The sequence below is a fragment of the Brienomyrus brachyistius genome, chromosome 19, assembly GCF_023856365.1.
Source record: "Brienomyrus brachyistius isolate T26 chromosome 19, BBRACH_0.4, whole genome shotgun sequence".
In the NCBI taxonomy this organism is placed as follows: Eukaryota; Metazoa; Chordata; class Actinopteri; order Osteoglossiformes; family Mormyridae; genus Brienomyrus; species Brienomyrus brachyistius.
This window is the reverse complement of record NC_064551.1, coordinates 12150842-12172407: the sequence shown is the minus strand read 5'-3', so window position 1 is coordinate 12172407 and position 21566 is coordinate 12150842. Positions and strand designations below refer to the sequence as shown.

The 21566-nt window shown below is 43.9% G+C and overlaps 1 protein-coding gene across 2 annotated transcripts; it reads right to left on the bottom strand.

Annotated features, from left to right (window-relative positions):
• Nucleotides 1–239: 239 nt before the first annotated feature.
• Nucleotides 240–18660, bottom strand: crip2l (cysteine-rich protein 2-like). 2 transcript variants are annotated; one of them, XM_048985041.1, is made up of 8 exons: nucleotides 18440–18660; nucleotides 5943–6037; nucleotides 4170–4227; nucleotides 3947–4081; nucleotides 2627–2695; nucleotides 1989–2083; nucleotides 1790–1847; nucleotides 240–362 (listed from the first exon to the last, which is right to left on the bottom strand). In XM_048985041.1, exons 1-8 carry the CDS (start codon nucleotides 18480–18482, stop codon nucleotides 295–297), a joined length of 621 nt encoding a protein of 206 aa, XP_048840998.1. In that variant the 5' UTR covers nucleotides 18483–18660; the 3' UTR covers nucleotides 240–294. The 2 variants fall into 2 exon arrangements, with proteins under 2 accessions (XP_048840998.1, XP_048840999.1); XM_048985042.1 differs by lacking the exons at nucleotides 5943–6037; nucleotides 18440–18660 and adding an exon at nucleotides 5015–5936.
• Between the last annotated feature and the right edge of the window lie 2906 nt (nucleotides 18661–21566).

Sequence of the window (21566 nt, the reverse complement as noted above, 5' to 3'; positions counted from 1 at the left end):
TCACTTCTCCTGTCTCCTGCAGCTCTATCTTCTGAAATTCTGAGTTTTAAAGTAAAATATTCCAACACCTCCCTTCCTGTGTTAACCCCCCCATGCTGTGGAAGCACTAAGAGAGATGGGGTAAAACAAAACACATATATTTTTTTAAATAAATACATTCGTCCTGAATGTTTATGATGGGTGCTGGGTTCACTGGGTGCAGTGCTACACAGGCCGGGGAAGCTGGGGGGGGGGGGGGGGGGGGGGTGGTTGGTGGAGGGATGCGGAGAAAGGTGTGGGGGGGTAAACAGAAGTCTATGGGTGTGTTTCAGTGCTGGGCATCTTCTCGTAGATGTAGCTCCCCACTCCCCCGGTATTTACCCCTGAAGGTCAACGAAAGCTGGGGTTAGTTTATTCACTCACTCACTCACTCACTCACTCACTCGTGCATTCATTCATTCATTCATTCATTTGTTCATTCACTCACAGTGAGAAATCAGTGATTCATATCCACACATTTAATGCTTACATTACACATGCATTACACCTTCTAAAGCTAAAGGCATTTATTTATTGCGACGCATGCCCACAAGGATTTACTGCCCATTTTGTAACTGCAAGTACATAAATATCCCTTTAATGTGAAATGGCCAATTTGTGTATATAGCAGATAAAAAGTTCTCCCCGAGCCCCCAGAAGCGCGTCCTTATCACAGAGCTGATGTCATATGAAGTGAGGTCAGTCCCTAAGCACTGAGTGGGTGAACCTGTGACTGATCTGTTTTTGTAAATCCCACAGATCTCAGCTTCTGCACATTCTCCCTAAGTCACACGGCCCAGATTGTTCCCACGGCCCAAAGACGTGCAGTTACGCTAACTGCTGTCTGTACACTGCCAAGTATATGACTGTGTCTGTGTGTGTGTGTGTGTGTGTGTGTGTGTTTTCCCGCTTGATGGACTGGCATCCCATCCAGGGTGGGCCATGTACTACTGGGAGGCTGCTGGTGGTGGGTGATAATTCCATTTAAAATGAGTAATCTGCCCTTCATCGTACACTGGGCAGGGGACGTTAATAGCTCCATTAAAACCCAGCGCTCATTAACGCTCTGCTCTCTTGATTTAATTAAATCTCAGTAATGGTACAGGCATGCTGCATCCGGGCTGTAGCAGAAAGAGCCATTTCGCGAATTCAGCAACGCAAAATAATGGCCACAAAACAACACATGCTACTCAGATGTGCATTTAGCGATTGACTGTAGGTGTTCGACCTCGGTCCTCTGTATGCTGCTCCAATCAGCACATCGACATGGTTTGATTATGTAGTTATGAAATAATGATCTCAGTGGTGCATTTAATTACATTATGGAGCTAGAGGAGCCATGAATGGAGCAACAGGTTATTTTTGCAGAAATATAATTACTTTGATTAATTTTTGTATTACCTACTTAACATTAATTGGCTATTCAGGTATGAATAGTTTGGGCATATACTTAATCACAATTTCATTTGAAACATTATTATTATTATTATTATTATTATTATTATTATTGTTGTTATTATTATTATTATTATGCTAAGGGTCAATATTTGTATTTCGCTTTGTTATCAGTGCGAACACAGGTTCAAACACGTTTCCCAAAACGCAACAATTCAATCAACTTCCAAGATCAGGAAACTGGCAAAAATAAAAGCCCAATCACAACGCGAGCGCCAGAGACAGAGGTGAACATGTCATTCTGGGACACTAGCGCCACCTGGTGGGCAATGTAGAGTGGTGCGATCCATAAGTGATGGCACGAAACTGTGAATACCTCTGGGTCCGAAGAGGACAGCATAGCATGGCTTGTGGCAGTAAGGTTGCCCGTCATGCTGAAAAACAGTGAACAGGTGCAGTTCGGTCATTTCACCAAAAAAAAGGCATTATCCTCATGTTTGCTGAATAATCATGCTTCTCCCAGGCCCCGGGTCTTTGGGCCTCTGCCTCCCGCCCTTCAGGACCCCATCTCTCACCTCCGCATGGCTTCCTGGCGCTAGGGTCTTGCTGCACCTCTCACAGCGCAGGCAGGGTCGGTGCCAGTCCTGTCCCAGGGAAGTCACCTTCTCAGCTGCCAGAGACAGATATAACTATGACAACCATATCCCCATGTTCCACCGGTGCCCCTCTGAAGGACTTAGGCTTTAAGATGCATGAGGGCCTTATAATAACAGCAAACTTTCACATCAGCTGAATTATGTACCTATGGTGCAAAAAAAAAAAAATCTATTTGGGGAAGGTTGCCGGTAGATTTTCTACTATCCACTAGAGGTCGCTATTTAGCTTATACCGCAACCATAAAAATAAATGGGATATGAAATCATAGATATATCACAGTATCTCCAATAATAGGATCATATTTTGGGAGTGTAATCATATCCAGTTATGAAGCTTGACTGCCTCACAATGGAGCTCAGGTTACTGAAGTTCCTAAATTGAATTTTAGATGGAAAGAAGAGCTGGGTTGTGCTAAGATCAGTATTTTGGTACACTAATAAAGCTATCAGGTACTGCTGATTTCACATCACGCGCTAACCTTACACAGAAAGGTCCTTGTTCCTCCCAGAGACGCAAAGCAGTTGCTGTGGAGGTATTTTTAAAGGTTAGGACGTACCAAAATACACCTTCTTGTTGCACCTGGGGCATATAGATGGCTCTCCTGAGAATGTGGTGATACTTGCAGCTGAGTGAAAAACAAACAAAGCAGAAAGCAGCATGGGAAACCGTAGCACAGTGCTGTCAGTTTGTAGCTGTGTGAGGAGAGAGAGACAGAGAAAGAGAGAGACAGAGAAAGAGAGAGAGAGAGAAAGGCAGAGGTAGAGAGAGACAGAGAAAGAGAGAGACAGAGAAAGAGAGAGGTAGAGAGAGACAGAGAAAGAGAGACAGAGAAAGAGAGAGACAGGGAAAGGCAGAGGTAGAGAGAGACAGAGAAAGACAGAGGTAGAGAGAGACAGAGAAAGAGAGAGACAGGGAAAGAGAGAGAGAGAAAGGCAGCGGTAGAGAGAGACAGAGAAAGAGAGAGACAGAGAAAGAGAGAGGTAGAGAGAGACAGAGAAAGGCAGAGGTAGAGAGAGACAGGGAAAGAGAGAGGTAGAGAGAGACAGAGAAAGAGAGAGACAGGGAAAGGCAGAGGTAGAGAGAGACAGAGAAAGACAGAGGTAGAGAGAGACAGAGAAAGAGAGAGACACGGAAAGGCAGAGGTAGAGAGAGACAGAGAAAGACAGAGGTAGAGAGAGACAGAGAAAGAGAGAGACAGAGAAAGAGAGAGACAGGGAAAGGCAGAGGTAGAGAGAGACAGAGAAAGAGAGAGACAGGGAAAGAGAGAGACAGGGAAAGGCAGAGGTAGAGAGAGACAGAGAAAGACAGAGGTAGAGAGAGACAGAGAAAGAGAGAGACAGAGAAAGAGAGAGACAGGGAAAGAGAGAGAGAAAGAGAGAGACAGAGAAAGGCAGAGGTAGAGAGAGACAGAGAAAGAGAGAGACAGGGAAAGAGAGAGACAGAGAAAGAGAGAGACAGGGAAAGAGAGAGAGAAAGAGAGAGACAGAGAAAGGCAGAGGTAGAGAGAGACAGAGAAAGAGAGACAGAGAAAGAGAGAGACAGAGAGAGACAGAGAAAGAGAGAGACAGAGGCAGGGAGCTAAACTTGGATTTCAAATGCATAGAACTGTCTGATCTTCACAAGTCAGGGCACATCTGACGGCTGTGTGAAGGTCAATGACTGGAGACATAAATTGACAGGAGGCTGAATAACCTACATTGTATATAAGGTAAAGGCAGGTAATAGGATTCTGTAATAATGTCTGCAGTTACTCTTATTGCTCTATTGATGTCTGTATCAAACGCTTCTGCTGATCTGACCATGATCCCAATCTGTTACACTCTCCTGCCCTCACTGTTCCCGTTTTGGACAGATGGCTCCAGGCGCTCATGCTTACCCTTCACAGGCCCCCTCGGCGGGCCAGAGGCCTTCCTCTCCTGGGGTTTGGGGGCAGTTTCCTCGGGTGGGCTGCTTAGGCCGGAGCTGACAGGGGTGTCGTAGACATAGGATCCGGCCCCCCCGATATTCACACCTGGACAGATCAGGAAATGGTCACCATCACAACACAACGGCCTTGGCAACAGGGAGCCGTAACTGAAGACGGAACTAGCTAACGGTACCTTTGGGCCCAAAAAGAGCCGCGTAACAGGGTCTGTGGCAGTAAGGCATCCCATCATGCTGCAGGGAAAAGAGAGAGAGAGAGAGAGAGAGAACCTCTGCTAAGAGCCAGTGTGATAAGTGCAAACCTCTCAGGCTGAGTATAAAGGTGTCAAGGGAGACTTGGACAAGTACCACAGAAGGGGAGCTAACCGCTAATGTGGAAACTCGTCAGTACCGACAGCTGATAGCCCACCATTCTCTTCTCATAGCATTAAGACTTATCTTTGCATCCCAGGTACATGCCACAAAAATGATTTGCGTTGTAAAATTTCATCACTTTATGCATTTGGTATATTTTCTAATGATGACGACACCATATAGATCCCTTACAAGGAAATTCTCTTTGCCCCCGGAGCTGGGGGGCTATGGATCTTACTCAAGGGCTCACAGACACGAGCTTTCTACCAAAGCCAGGTTCAAACCAGCGACGCTCTGATCACAGGAAAACAGGCTTAGCCCACTGAACCACACGCTGCTATGGAAGTGACCCAATTTGGTATTTTTATGAATTGCTGTGCTTTAACCCAGGCAATAGTCCACAATCTTAAGAGACTGATGATCTTTCCTGGACGGTCACCCTGCAGAGGTGTGATCGCAGCCCCTCGGCCATTTCACATCCCGCCACAGACCGATGTCGCTTTCGGCACACGGGCTCCAGCGTCAGCGTAGACACGCCCACGGAGAGCACAGGGGCGGCTGACATGCAAGGCTCACATGCGTGCCAACAAGCCAGCCGTAATGCTCTCGTTTCTCCTGTTCACCAAACCCGGGCTGACCCCTCGTTAATAGCAGGCTTCGCGCTTACGTGCACGCAGAACAGGGTTTGCAGTGTCCAAGGGGTGTTTTGCATGCGGGGACCAGCATAACCTCATCGCTCGTTCGCAGCCAGTCCATCTGCCGTTAGCTCTGGGTGCCAACCCCCATACGCAGAGTGGAAGCCAGGTTTCCGGAAGCTTCCTGCATGAAGAGCTGGCAGGCAGTTTCCACTCCCTTTGCCTACACAGGCTGACACTTGTTATCCATCCATCGTCACTCAGACTGGATTCACGCTTGTCGCCCCTCCGTCTTTATTTGTGCCAGACTGATACCTATCAAACTCCATTTTCTTCTGCCACAGAGCGGGCTCAGAATTGTGTTACTACAGACATTCTCAATACAAGCAGGTCCGTAACCATGGGAACGCAGCTGGATTTGGATAGAGAATTTAAAGCGTAAAACGTGACCATATATGGAGATTAAAAACAAAATAACATCTCCTGGAGATCTGGGAAATCACCATGTAGGTAAAATCTGGGCAAGGCATCCCACCAGGGGCAAAACATACATCAGTTAAGGTGTAAACATGCGGTTACTCATTGCTGAATGTTGAAGAACAGTGGTACAGTCACTGCTTCGAAAACATAGCTAGAGGCTGCTAGAGGGGAATATTTTAGCACTGACTGAGCAAAGACGATGAAAATCGACACATCTGGCCAGGAGGATGTTTCAAATACATTTGCGAAGCTCTAGGTGAATGAATATAGGCGGCAATGAAGTTTTATCTGTGCTGGATTATACCATAAACCCGGCTGCTAGGTCCACAGACACATTCTCTCCTGATCCCTGCAATTTCCCTAGTATCCATTAGTGTCTCTCCATGAAAACAGGATAAACCAGAAAGTGCAGGTCTGTCCGAGTGAAGGGCAGTGGGAGTGTGCACTGCTCCATTAACCATCTCACCGGTCCTTACTCACCTCAGCGTGGCCCCCTGCTGTCAAGGTCTTGTTACAACGTTCACACTTCAGGCAGAACCGGTGCCAGTCCTTCCCCAGGGACGTCACCTTCTCAGCTGCAGAATCGATAAGGTGACAGTGTGACGCTGTTGGACAACCGCACATTAACCGATGCTTCTTTTTGCCATGTTCCCCGCCAACCAAGGACAGGGCGGGATGAATAAGAGGACGCGACACCACATGACTTTACAAATATAAGGAGGAAAAGCCTAAAAAAATATTTTTCTGTGCTACAAAGAATTGGTACCTTGGAGCACAAACTTAATTCGTTCCAGAAGGCTGTTCGAGTTACGGTTTGGTCGAGGTCCAGGTCAAATTTCCCCATAAGAAATAATGTAAATGAATTAAATCCATTCCAGACCCCCAAATGATTGCAATTTAAACCTGACAAATGATAAAAAGCATTAGCAAGCAATATGAACCTAATACACACATGAAAATGCACACATAGAAAAGTAATAAACTTTAAATAAATGACAATCCTATACTGCAAAGCGAGAGCAGACACACATGCACCACCGTCAAGTCTCACTATAATCTCCTTCTTACAGTAAATAATACAGTCACTCTCCCCACTTTCCTCTCTGGTTTGATGTTATCACTGTTCACTTTCTTAGGGGGCATGGTTACTGTACTGTACTGTACTGTAGATAAAGCCCAAAAAAAATTACACCGAACACAGAAACACTGCTTTCAGACATCAAACTCGGCTGAGAGGTACCGCGAGACTATGAGCGATATATAGGCATCAGCATCCCAATAAGTCCGTTTGGCTTCTTTTCAGCCCATCAGAGATGCGTCTGGATCCATACAAGTTTTAGCAGGTCTGTTTTGTTTTGTTGTGTTCCGAGTTTTCAGTCGAGTTGCGGTTAGAATTTTCTCACCGAATTGGTAGAATTGAACACATTCTCAACCCATACGAGTTTTAGCAGGAACGGTCGAGTTCCAAGATTTCGGAGGCTGAAAAAAAATTCAACAGACCCACTCGATGTCCGAGTCCGTCGAGTTAAGAGGCGTTCGAGTTCCAAGGTTCTACTTTATTTAATATTTTGTTTGACTAATTACCTTATAACACAGGCAAAATATTACCATTCATCTGAAATTCAATATTCCATAAAATTCACATCGTCATACACCAATGAAGCACGATGTCACTGTTTGATCACAACTCCTATCCCTACAGTCCCAGCCTAAGCGGTAGGGGCTCCCTAATGCGGGGAACAGTTAAGGTGACTTCAAGGGTTCCCGAGTGACTGTGGTCCCAAAAAATTTTCCAATTGATCTGGGTTGGGGCCCAACATATATGCTTTCATGGGGCCCAAAATCTTCAGTGGCACCCCTACTCATCAGTGACTCTGTTAGTCTCATTAGCATGGGCTAGTCTGGAAACTGTAGAAGTCTAACAGCTGTCAGGTCTGTATCGTGAGATAAGACTTCTGGACAGACTCCTATATTCTCCTGGTGAGGGGACAGTCGCCTGAGTCCTCTTTGCTTTTAAAAGCCACTGTTGCCGACGGCTTGGAAGCAAGGAAAGGAGAAGGGAAAAGGATGTCGCCACACCCTCGGACAACTGGGTCCCAGAGCTCAGCTACAGCACCCCAGGCCCTGACAATTGTGAGCCGCTGTTTGGGGACCGGACCTGCTGGGGCCGGATGGGGAAAACAGAGGGCTGGAACGCAGCCTACTGGCCTGGTTTTCCTGCTAACCAGCATCTCCACCCCCGCACCAAAGACACGCTCCCAGCAGGAAATCCCTCACCTCATCTCCCTGCAGAAGCTTGCCTCATATCTCAACTGCCTTCTTATACCCACCCACCCCCCCCCACTTCTCTCCTCCCATGCTGTGAGAACTGATGCTTCAAGACATGTTGGAAACAATTACAGAAGAGACGAAAGCTGTCCGTAGCCTGCGTCATAAATCCACAATGTGGCCCCGTGCTTCACAAGGAGCCCGCTGCTGTTTGCCCTCTGCCTGTGCTGCAGACACATTACAACTCCGGGCTGCAGGCTGCTAAACGAAGCTTCACCTCACAAGATTCAAGGTTCCAGATTTTTTATTTGACACGTACACAGTCATACAAGTTTAACATGTAGTGAAATGCACCCTGATTCGGTCCTGAGACAATAAGTGCAATAAGGTTTAACAAAGTGAGTAAAAGATACAGAGGCAGTGAAAATGTATAGAGAAAAATATCCAAATAAGTATTACAGTTACAGACATTATCTGTACAGTGTGCAATATAATGGAATAAATATATATCTATATTCCCACTAGGGGGTGGCATGATGGTGCAGTGGTTAGCACTGTCGCCTCACACCTCTGGGACCCGGGTTTGAGTCTCCGCCTGGGTCACATGTGTGCGGAGTTTGCATGTTCTCCCCATGTCGTCGTGGGGTTTCCTCCAGGTACTCCGGTTTCCCAGCACAGTCCAAAAACATGCTGAGGCTAATTGGAGTTGCTAAATTGCCCATAGGAGTGTGTGTGTGAGTGACTGGTGTGTGAGTGTGCCCTGCGATGGGCTGGCCCCCCATCCTGGGTTGTTCCCTGCCTCGTGCCCATTACTTCCGGGATAGGCTCCGGACCCCCCGTGACCCAGTAGGATAAGCGGTTTGGAAAATGGATGGATGGATGGATATTCCAGCTACCCCAGCCTCATCACACAATGCAAAGGTCACCCCAATCGCTAGCCCTTTGTCCCCCAAACTCCCGTTGCCATAGCAACCAGGCTGAAAAGATACTTGGAGACCTGCATGATGCCCTGTGTGATCATCCTTTTCCTGTCATGAAGCTCTGAACTTCCAGATCTTCAGTGGACAGGAGCTCAGGAGTGCCAAACTAAATCATCCTCATGTTTGGTTAGGGGACAAATGTGGCTTCTGAGCTACTTGTTTTAATCACTGACAATCCACAAATGTCTCGTGAAGGGCGGGCGTCGCTGAGAACCCCAGGTTATGGGAACCTCGACTGCAAGAATGCAACCCATTCAGATGGAAACTGCTGACTTTCAGCCAAGCGAAAGACAAGATCATTGAAACTGCCAAATGTGCAGAGTGCAAATGTGGGGCATTTATTGGGCTCACTGTGTGGGGCAGATATGTGAAGGTCAGAGCAGTAAACCATCTAGAATAATAGCTTGGTATTAATAAAGATAACTGCAGTTGTGTGAGCGGGTATGATGCCCGGCGGTAATTTAATGCATGTATTTTAGCACTGTCTGCAGCAGAATGCTAGTATTCATGCCCTTCCTTATTTATTAAAATTGCACTGTAATACTGAAGCTGACAATGGTACATCAGCTTCATCACGAGGCACTGAAAGGGAATGCCACTCTTCCCCATTGGGAGTCCCATCTCGCTGAGTATCAACACGACAGTATCAACACGACAGGAACGAATGTGCAAACTCAGCTGCGATCAAACAGCCTTAATGGAGGAAATAATGATTGCTTGTTAAACATAAGACCCCTGGGGGCCATCTGGGTATGTGATTATCCACAGGGGCTTCTAATTGCTCTTTAATTAGCTTATTGGCCAGGATTGGCCAAAAACCATAACACAGAATGAACTTGTCACACGACGCTCCATACATGAATTTGATGGTCAGTGGTCGTACCTCCTACTGGAGACCAGGTACATGCTCCATGTTATAATCCCCACAACGAGTCAGAGGGTGAGCAACACCATGATAGAAGCTTGCGAACTGCTCTTTGCAAGTTGCAATTGCTAGTTTGAGAACATTGTCTCCATGGAGATTGTTCCAGACGTCTTAGAGCATGGGTACCTTGAGTGTTTTACGAATGCATATTTCAGTGTGTTATGTAAGTGCTAGTATGTGTGAAGAAATACACGTTTGTTATTCTGCAGTTCAAACAGTTGGCTTCCTATGTTTTTGGCCGCTAATGTGGGTTATATGTACTTGCAGACATATACCTACTGCATTGCTTAAATCTCTCACTTCTCTCAGTTAAGTAAAATGAATGCCAGGTCACCATTCATTACCCTATGTAACAAAGAGTTGTATTGTTTATTAGCTACAGATTAGCCAGCTACATGTCAACATATTACGTCAGAATAATAATATCAGTACAGTACAGAGTCAAGGTTGGTTTAGGGTGACTCCCTTAGATCTCTGGCCCCCTACAGCAAAGACCACATGTTTTAATTTCCTTTATATTTTCTTAAACTTTCTTCAGTTTTGTTTAATTATTATTCTTTGCTCCAGTGGTGTAGAAAATGGAAACAAACTCTGATTCATTCTGTGCAGCTAACGACCTTTCTTCAGACAATTACCATTCTGCTGTAAACTTGGCACTAACTGACAGTGTTGTAAATCAGGGAAGTGCTACTTCCTGCCTGGTCTCCGGCACCTTCTTCGGACTATGACTCATCCCCTCAGTGGTACAGTGACAACCACTCTTAGAACTCTCTCATCCAGAACACACAGGGGACAGACGAGTCCCCTTTTCCTGAGCCTGCACATTCCACGTCCCCTCTTATTCAGTGGCATGTCCTTCAGCTTTGAAATATACTAATGACTGTACATTCTTATGGTAGTTAACCTTTACTTCAGCTTAGGACAAAAGCATTCTCCATGGCTATGTTGTCTGTACCATTACTGTTCCTTTCTGAAACCTGCATGAATTACAAATGTTCAGTTAATCTTTGATGAAACTTCAAGATTTTTAAGTTAGGACACTGTAATACAGTGGTCACTGTGGAAAGTTTTACCAGGACAGTCATGGATAATATTAGGCACAAAACTGTGGAGATTATTAGCAGGACAGCTGTGGGCAATATTAACAGGACACCAGTATTAGTGAGACAGTTGTGGACACTATTAGCAGGACAGCTATGGACTGTATTAGTGGGACAGCTATAAGCAGGATTAGTGGGACAGCTATGGACAGTATTAGTGAGACAGATATGGACACTATTAGCAGGACAGCTATGGACTGTATTAGCAGGTTGTGGTCTAAATTAAATAACTTACAGAGTCCAAAAAAATGGCATTCCAACGCAGTGGGCATGATCTCACTATTTCCTGCTTCTTTTGGGTTAATATTAACACAATCTTAATTTTCTTTCCAGATCTACCACCTGTTGGACTATTGCTGAGTTGATAAAACACAGTCTAAATGCAGGTTAGTTGGAAACAGCATTTTGGCCACAAAATACATAAATTAAAATAAAATCTAAGCTGCTGCTTTCCAAGAATTCCTACTCAGTGTATTTCAGTCTAATATTATGGAAATAATCAAAGGTGACGTGGACTTTGGTGGAAACTGGCACCTGAAAAGCATATGGCCATTTGTACGCCTGTAAAACGGCCTGATGGATGATTAGGTGTGATGGAGTTTACTGAAGCCAGAGTTTCATTATCCTACAGCAAGAAATCACCTTGTTAAATTTCCCTTTTCACATTTCTGCATGAGAGGAAAGTCTTCCTTAAACGGCCGCTGAGGTGGAGGATTGCATAATGACCCAGATAAAGGCAAGGCGGACAGGGCAGGAGGCACCGAGTCAAGACAGGCATTACATTAGACAGCCTCTGGGGGCAGTGGAGCAGAAAGAGCAGAGACTACAGAGAACAGGGAAGTGCGTGCAGGGCCTCCTGCTGAACAGGAGTTGTCCGTGCTCATTTCAATGCGCAAGACTGTTTTGTAATCAAGCTAACATGTAAAGAAATTAGTAAAAGGAGTCTGAAAGTAAGACTTGTCAATAAAGTATAAAAGAAAACAAACTAAATGAGAGTAGGGGAACATTTTGTATGCTAAACTGTATATATGAGATGGATGTATATGACAGACTACGAGAGATGAGCCTAAGCATGATTTTAAGAGCCTATATTTTGGATTCCTATTGTAGAGTCTTCCCATAATCGTGAAATATGTACGATTTCCAAAAGGATTGTTTTCCTACCCGAGTGACCCTCATTCGACCCTGACAGGTATCGCATAACGTACCGGCAACCACGTGACCTGATTACCAGTCATTGTGTGGTCAAGCTGGGAGAGAGATGGGTGTTTTCAGCTTATTTTGCAAGGTGAAAAGCCCTTCAAAAGACAGTGATTTATAATCCCACTGCCAAACCCTTTCTTTGGTCTTGTTTTTGTACATCCTGTGCCGAAACACTTTTACCTTTGTCTTTGTGCTCGTGTTTCTGATTAACTTCACCGTGCTTAATCCACCAACATCTAGAGATTTGGTTTCAAATCATAAGTGAACCTGGATTAAGCAAAAGGAATAACTCTCACATAAATTAACACATAAAAACACCGGAGCATTCGAATCAGTTACGAAAGAGGTAGCAATACTCCAAAATAACTTGGAATATCATAAATAACCATTTAGGGAGCTGCTAAGGGAAATGCAAAATCTGCAAGTACATTTAGGGTAAGTGAAGATTGAAATATTATCATATCACCAAAGAAGATACAGAGTGATATGTAATGGATGGCGTTAAAAATATGTCAGCAAGAGACAACTGCAGTCAGCTCAAGCGGACCCATCACAACTTAATTAGCAGAGGCTCCATCCGCTCATTATTTTATTGCTATATTTACATGCAAATTAAAACATACCATAAAATAGCACTCTGCACACCAAATGTATGTATCAAACAACTTACACACTTTTGTATCCAACCAAAACAAACAGTTCTGTCATAGCTTGATTGGTGGGATCGTGCAGAATCCAAAAGTGAAAAGTCAGCGACCAATCAATGGGCTACATGGGCTACTGAATGAATGAATAAATAAAAATACAAGCTAGATCAAAGATGAGGAAAACGCCTCTGCACGAACTCTAGATCTCACCCCACACAGTTACCTTCACCAATAAGCTGTCATTCTTGTCAGAGTAAAGTAAAAAGCGGAAGTTAGATTTATGTCATTTGTGGAAAAGCCTGGAACCAGGGCAGAACAAGGACTGACACTGGCCAGGAATTGAATTAAGCAGGAAAATGACAATTAAATACAGATATGGCACTTTCTTTACACTGATAATGCCAAGGGAACCCCACGATAGTAGGTCTGTGAGCGTGAGTTTGTTTACAGTTCGAGTTTGTTTATCCATGTAAGTAAAATTTTTAGATATCGGTTTGTGTTCGGTTAGCATCTCCTGACTGTCAGGATTTAAACTAGAAGAAGAGATCGAGTTATTTGTGTGTTTTAAACATTTTATTTTGGGAACGTTTGAATGTGGGGCGAAAGCCGAAGGGCAGCTTGTAATGGGGAAATTCGTTTTTCTCCCAACACATTATGCTCTCCGTGAGACACACATACAGATGAGAGCAAACCTGGGGATCACAGTCAGGGGTCAGACACATGTGGAGCTGGACGTTAAAGGCCTCGTTTAAGAGCCCTTGGACAGGAGACTCTTCTGCCAAGGCTGAGCTCACACTGACAATATTCTAGTCAGTGGCACAGAGGCTTAGCCGCTAAGCCACACATTGGACTTTAAATGGACTTTGTTCATGTACATTTAGCCCAGAATGCCTTAAATTTGACAAGTTATCTGGTTAAATAATAAGTCTTGCCTCGTGATACAGGCCCCATGTCTCCTGCTGGCCTGCAAACGCCTGCTGGGGCACTGGAAAATCTTTTGCCTATACGCTTATGCTGAGCATTTTTTTTGCTGATATTGACGCAGATGATTCATGTAAAAAAGTATCAATGTGTGTATGGGACCAGACAGATGCATTCATATTTCAGTTAGATACAAGTCACAAAATAACAAAATATGTGGGAACAAAATATGGCACAAAACAGAGGCGGCCGGCACAGCATCCGGTGCTTGACACGACAGAGTATCAATGTCATGACCGAGGTTTGAGTCTCTCATTCAGCCATGATCCAGAGGTAGGCTGTCTGAGTCCACTCACTCACCAACTCGTTTAGAACAAGAATGAGAGACCTGAAGGTGTGACTAGGTTGGTGAGTGAGTGGGTGAACTAGAGACTCTTGGTCGTTTGTTCACTGTAGGCGTATACAGGGGCACTGGAAAAGGGGAGGGGTGTGTCCCCACCCACCCCAAGATTGGCAGACCCTCCCTTCTCAAAAAATAAACAAATAATGGCATGTTCCTTATTTTAACCATGAATCCATGCGTTACTGAGGTCAATTCGCTGTGCACGCACAGCATGACGACGACATTTCGAGGCCTACCAAAAGACAACTGAAGTCCTGTAACAGGCAAAATTATTTTATCATATGGATCACATATTTTTTTGTTATGTTTATTGTGAAATTGCACTCTAATCAGTTAGTCTTGTTTAAAATGATTAAGTCTTTACTTTTCTAATATTCTTTAAAAATCTTTCTTACATAACATCCTTTCACTATGGGACTATTGCATGATATACATGGTAACCATCCCCCACCCCTGTGCTGGGCCAAATTCGGTCCTCCTCCCAAAGTCAAACGCCTTCAAATGCCACTGGGCGTATAGGTTTAGACCCAGGTTTAGCGTTGCCGGCCATCACATGCTTGCTTACAGCACGCCTTTACATGCTTCACTGGCTCTCATTGGCCATAAGCTGCGTTCCATTGTAAGTCGGAGCTGGAAATGACCTCACACCCAAGCTAACCATGTTCCAGTATAGCAAGTCAGAAAGCCATTTAGCATTACCAAGGTCCTGTTTCAAACAGCAGGATTTGTTGCTTAGCTGGATAACTTGTCATATTTATTTTATCCCAATTTAAATGCCCTTAATCTTCTTTCACTTACATTTAGGCCAGACTACCTTAAATCCAGTAAGTTATCCGGCTAAGCAAACAATCCCACTTTTTGAAACAGGCCCCAGTTCTATCCTGGTTAATTGTTAGTCATTGTTAGCAATATCAGTTGATAACTACACATTACATGGTATTTTGCGCTTAAAAACACTGTGTCATGTCCACAGATAGTACTGTGTGTATGACTGATTTAATGAGCCACAAATAAGATGTAAGTGCTAGCAAACGGCTTTCCGAGTAAGAATTCCAGCTTCAGGGGGCCTGCAACTAAAATTTCCAACGAGGAACTCAGAATTTCTCCGTTACAAGTTCAAATGGAATGCAGCGATAGTCAAGGACGGTAGCAGCTTTCGAGTCACATTTCTGAGGCCAAGCAAAAGGACGAAAAGAACAAATGTGTGCAGGGAATGACCATGTTCCTGTAAATTCCCTGTGAATGAATCGTTTGCAGATGTCACACCATTAATTCTCAGCTCCGTAACATCTCATTATTCATGTGTCAAAACCAGAGCGCACCCATCGTAGCCAGCTCTACCTCCACATATGTAATTAGAAGGTGATTAAGCACAGCAGCTGCTGATGTCTTATACAATATTCTCAGTGCTAAATGCATTTCAGTATTTTGGGGTAACGGGTTTTTAGACTGGTTTCACTGGAGACATTTGGCTACAAGCCCTATGCTTCTACAATGGTATCCATATATCTGAAGGTTGTGGTTACTAAGATTAGGGTTCAGTGGCAAATAGGAGTTTGATTGCTATTAGTTGTGTCTCAACAGAGTCACCAATCAGGTCAGGTCAAGTTGGGGAGTGTGCACTGGTGCAGTGAGCTGCTGCACCCACCACTCGACTAAATACCTCGGGATCCTGGTTGGCAACCCCCCAGGGGGACACGCGGTCTAACCCCACCCTCTGGAAATAGCCATCTATCTGTCGCAGCCAGGTGTTACGTGGGCGTCCCCTCGGCCTGGTCCAGTCGCTTGGGTCCTCAGCATTGAGGATCCTGCGAGCAGGATCACCTTCAGGGAAATGCGTCACATGGCCATAGTGCCATAACTGATGCTCCATTGCAATGCAGGTAATGCGCCTCATTCAGGATCCCCAGAGCAACTGCTTGTCTGACACAAAGTCAAACTAGTGATACCCAAGAATTCTTCGAAGAGACACAGTACCAAAGGAGTCCAGTCCTCGTCTCAGGTCACTGAATAGTGTCCATGCTTCACAACCATATAGCAAAACAGGAAGCACCAGGACTCTAAAGATTTCAACCTTCGTCCTCTTGCAAAGACATCGGGGGTGCCACACACCCCTTTCCAGCGACCTCATGCTCTCCCAGTACGTCTGACTTCATAGGAAGAGTCACCAGAGACATGAATGTTGCTGCCAAGGTAAGTGAACCTCTCAACGAGGTCAACATTCTCTCTGCAAACTGAGTCACCATCTGGACCCTGTCGGCAACTCCGTATTCTGTAGCGTGAAAAGCGTTGCGACTGGCAATGAGTGCGGTGATGAGGTACAGCCAATGAGCGGAAGACACAGGGTGAGGTGGAATCCGAAGGGGGCAGTTTAAAAAAGGTGTAAATAGTTCAGGTTGTTTAGAAACTGTTTTTAGTGTTCAAGGAAGAAGTGTAGAGATATTCAATTAAAGTTTACATTTCCCCCGCAACCCAGTAGGATAAGTGGTTTGGAAAATGGATGGATGGGTTTACATTTCACACGCTTGCGATTAGTTGCTGTTCTAAAATGAACAATGTACAATAAGCATAATATCCATTGCTCCATCATACCTTGATAGCTGCATGAAATGTTTTGCTATGTCGTTTCTTCAGAATTAAGCTAAAAAATTTGAATATCTTTCATTCGTGAGAGTACAGTACTGTATAAAAATGTACAATGTAGTTTATTATTACTGTATTTAATGTTGGTAATGTCTTACGGCGAGTAATTTATCAATTACACACTACCATTTGTATGCACACGGAAATCACGTTATATTTGGGGTCTGCGGATGATTAGCTGTTATCCGCGGTTTGGGCTATCTGCGATCTGAGGCATACCGCTCTGCTGGAGCTGAATGTCGAGTGGGAGGGGCAATATCGAGTAGGAGGAGAAATGTCGAGTAGGAGGCGCAATGTGGGAGGGGTTTATAACTGTTATCAACAGATACCGCAATCCTAACCACAAACCCCTCCTCCATCTCGTGATAAACCCCTCCTTCTCGACATTTCCCCTCCCACTCGACTCTCGGCTCCGGCTGCGGCGATACGTACTTGGGAATGAGGTAAAAGTGATATAAGGTACAAACCTTGTCCGGTCTCGTTTTCTAAGAGCTGTCCATAGTAGGTGGTTCTGAATTAAAGGCACATAATTTTTGGCTAATAATAAATATAAATAAGGGTATTAGGGTTAATCTCTAGTTTGAATATGTTTTTGGGTAAGTAGTTATGTAACTGTACACAAATAAAATTAAAAGAAAGGCTGCCAAACATTTGCTAAATGGCAAGTTCGAACTTAAAATACTTAATTTTATGACAAATTAATATACAAAAGACACATTTCCAGAAGCCTGATCTTGTATTTTACAAAATCTTTTTTCTTTATTAGGTTAAACCTTTAGGCTATAGAACGACTGTCTAAACACCATTTTGATTCATTGAAGTTTGGAATAGCTTAAAATTACAAGTCATTGTATTCAAAAATTACATGCACTTCAGGAAAAGAATGGAAAGATGGCTAACATTTCTTTGGGCTAGCAAGAATGCTAACATGGGAGCATCGTGTCTGCTGAAGCTCCCAGAAGATTGATTTCATTAAATGGATTACAGTTGGTATTTGAGAGCAACTTTTAGATCAGTCCACCACTTTCGACATCACTCATAAGGGCTGATGCAGCCACCCACAGTAATAAATGCCTTGTTATACTATGCTCCTAAGTGTTTTAATGGGTTTTTACAATTAATTAATAAACCATATCATGTGAATAGGTTAATAGGCTACAGATAACAGTACTCCAGATTGACTCGTGGTATCATAAATATTTATTCATTTATTTTGCGATATTTAAAATGTGAAGGTATATTTAGGGTAATAGAGAATTTAAATGGATCCATCCACTTAAATGGATACCATCATAATAACAAATAACAAAGATACGGAACGATATGGAACGGATGCCTTTAAAAATATGTCGGCGAGAGGCAGCCGGTCAGCCCGCAAAGCCGCCGCCAGCCTGGCAGCACAGCCCACTCCCCAGGCTCCATCAAAGCCTAATTAACGAGGGATCCTTCCGCTCATTTTATTGCGTTTGATACATTTCCCTGCAAATTAAAATGTATTAACAGAAACAATCAGCACCGCCTTGCACGATTTATGCCAAATAGATGCAAGTTTTGGAGGAGTATACCATTTCCTTACGCATGGCTGTACTTACCTAAATATAGCCCACGTATTTTTTATTAACCATCTCGTTGCATATATTAATAGCTTGCCTAAGCTTATGCCTATAATTTTACCAGAAGGTATAGCTCAGGTTCAACGACTGCGATTGTATCAGATTTTTGTTGCTACAATGATGGAAATATTGGTAGTAGCCTACTGCTAAATACTAGTATAGTGTGTCATATTATTTCACGCAGATTTAACAAAAATGTAGAATTTTGCATATTTCTTACCTTCGGTAATCGCTTTTGTAATTAATGTCGAACCGTGGCGGAAATTTGACCTACCGAAATAGACGGTTTTGTCGCACTTCGGACACGTCGATGCCATATTATTTCATGGAATGGAGTCGGTATTGTGAAGATTGGACTCCAGTGATTCCCAGTGTATTCCCTTCTGCGTGCTGTAAGCGCTCCTTTCCTACTACTGGGAGCATCATTGCACAGCAGAGCTCCCTGTTTGCATAGCCCCTCCCATGCTGGCCTTTTGTCAGTAGGGCAGTCTGCCGATCTTATTTATTTCAGCCTTTGATTTAGCTCTGTTAATTAACAGGGGTGGAGAGGCGGATAAAACCGGCCGTTGACACCGAGGACCCTTCCTAAAATTAAGGCCCTCCAGAGCTGGGGAAGTAGGAGAAAATTCACAATGGCCCCTCTTCACTGGTTATAAAGAGATGCAGGTTTACATGTATGGCGGGGGAAATTCGAGTTGGCTTCATTTACAGCTGACGAATGATATGTAAGGAAATTAGTATGGGATTTCGCCTAGGAAATATAAAAATTGATTTTGAAGAACCGCGTAAAACGGTTTGCAAAACTGAAAAAAAAATTAAGATAATATTATAATTAATATATTTTGTTAAAAATGCCAAAATGTCTTAAATGTTAAACAGATGTTTGCATCTGTTATTATTAATGTTTGTATGCAGAATTCAGTAATTTAGACTCATAAATTTAAAAAAATGTTTAGGCTTTTTTTAACATTCTTTGTATTGTTTTAGTAGCCATGTAAGCAAATTAACTGAAAACTCACAAAGTTGCACACGACTCCTCAAAAATCCTTAAAAGAAAAAGGCAAATTCTGTTGTACTCAGCTGAATGTTTATTTGGTCCCGTTTGTGCCTTCCGTCTCAAAGGAGTGTCCCCTCCTGTAGTTCTTAATGACAAACCTCACATTCGACACCTATGTCACCATTCCTGCTTTCTGAACACTGCATGTCCTTAAAGTGATGCTATGCATTTAGAATAAGGCTACTGTATAGATTGTTATGATATTAACTTTGGCTATTTAAACTAAACTAAAACACAAGGCTGAGGACAAGCCTGAAATGTCTTTTTAATATGTTTGGGCTTATCGGCAATATAAAAGATCCCCTTCTTCTGCAATAATAATCAACATAAGAGTGATGACAATGAAGACTAGTTCAGCTTGCTTCAGTAGACCTGTCAGGAACTGGGCTTGAATCTAGACCAGGAATTAGCTTGTAAAATCAGAATGGGATTCACATATGCTACATGGGAAAAGTATTGGGACACCTGGCCATTACACCTACAGGAACTTTTATGACATCCCATTCTAAATCAATAGGTATCAGTATGGGGTTGGTTTTCCCTTTGCAGCTATAACTGCTGCCACACTTATGGTAAGCCTTTCCACAAGATTTTGCAGTGTGTCTGGAAATTTTTGCCCATTCATCCAGAAGAGCATTTGTGAGGTCAGGCACTGATGTAGGACATTCATCCCAAAGGTGTTCGATGGAGTCGAGGTCCCGGCTCTGTGTGAGCCAGTGAAGGTCTTCCAAACTCACCCAACCGTATCTTTATGGACCTTGCTTTGTGCACTGGGTTACAGTCATGCTGTGGAAGAAAAGGCCCTTCCTTAAACTGTTCCCACAAAGAATTGTCTAGCATGTCTTGGTATGCATATCAAGACATTTTGGACAATTCTTTGCATCCAACTTCCGGTTCTAGAGGGCCTTTCCAGTTCTGGTCCTGGAGGGCCAGACTGCAACACAGTTTACAGATTTCCCTGCTCCACACCTACTAAACCTGGCAATTAGCTGGTCAGCTGAATAAGGTGTGTTTGAGCAGCAAAATCTTCAAACTGTATTGCAGACTAGCCCTCCAGGATCCGGAATTGGGGAACCCTGATGCATGCTATGTAGGACCTTGGAAAATAAGGTTGGGTTAGCTAATGTGATGAGATTTTCAGAAGGAATAGTCATTAAAGGAAGGGCAGCATGGTGGTGCAGTGATCAGCACTGTTGCCTCATACCTCTGGGACCCGGGTTTGAGTCTCTGCCTGGGTCACATGTGTGTGGAGTTTGCATGTTCTCCCCATGTCGTCGTGGGCTTTCCTCCAGGTACTCCGGTTTCCCCCCACAGTCCAAAAACATGGTGAGGCTAATTGGACTTGCTAAATTGCCCGTAGGAATGCATGTGTGAGTGAATGGTGTGTGAGTGTGCCCTGCGATGGGCTGGCCCCCCATCCTTGGTTGTTCCCTGCCTCGTGCCCATAGGTTCTGGGATAGGCTCCGGACCCCCTGCGACCCAGTAGGATAAGCGGTTTGGAAAATGGATGGATGGAGAGTCTCTAAGGGGTTAACCCCCCCCTGCACTATCTCAGGATCTTACAATGAAAGGCAAGTGGAAGCAGTGAACTACAGTGATGACGTTCTATATGAGCACAGGCCTGAGCCGAACGCCAGCACTGTCCACATATAGCAGACGCAGAGCTGGCCCAGAGGGGCTTGGGCTTCCATGGGCTCAGATTTCATATATGTGAATCTGCTGGGACATTGGAGATGCTTGACCCCCTTCCCTCCACTTTCCCTCCCTTTTGTCTAATCAGACATGACCAGACTCCACAATTTCAAATGGATTACAAAGCTGAGGACAATGTACATTAGGGTCCCTGGATACTGTGGGACATATCACATGCAAAATTCAGGACTGGTAAACATGGCAGCATTCTCTGCTGGGGAAATACCCAATCTTCACAGGTAGCTACCTCAATAATACAAAGACTGGATAACAGTGGAGATCTGTGTTTGAATGTGATCTCCTAACAAGTGTATGTTTCTTTCTAACTTACATAGTCCATGATAAATACATGCAAGAACATCTGAAAATGAATAATTTTATATGATTTATCAAATTTATAATCCTTTTTTTAACCAAACAACAGAATTTAATGAACAATATAAACAATTCCTACAAAATCAAGATAGAAAAGATTTGAAAGTACCAGTTTTAAAGGGCGCCCGTCTACGTTTGTGCATAGTGTGAATCATCCATCGATTAGACCGTCATCCATCCATCCATCCATCCATCCATCCATCCATCCATCTTCCACAACCACTTATTCAATATTAGCTGACGGCTACCCTTCAGCGGAAAAAGAGGTTATGGAAAA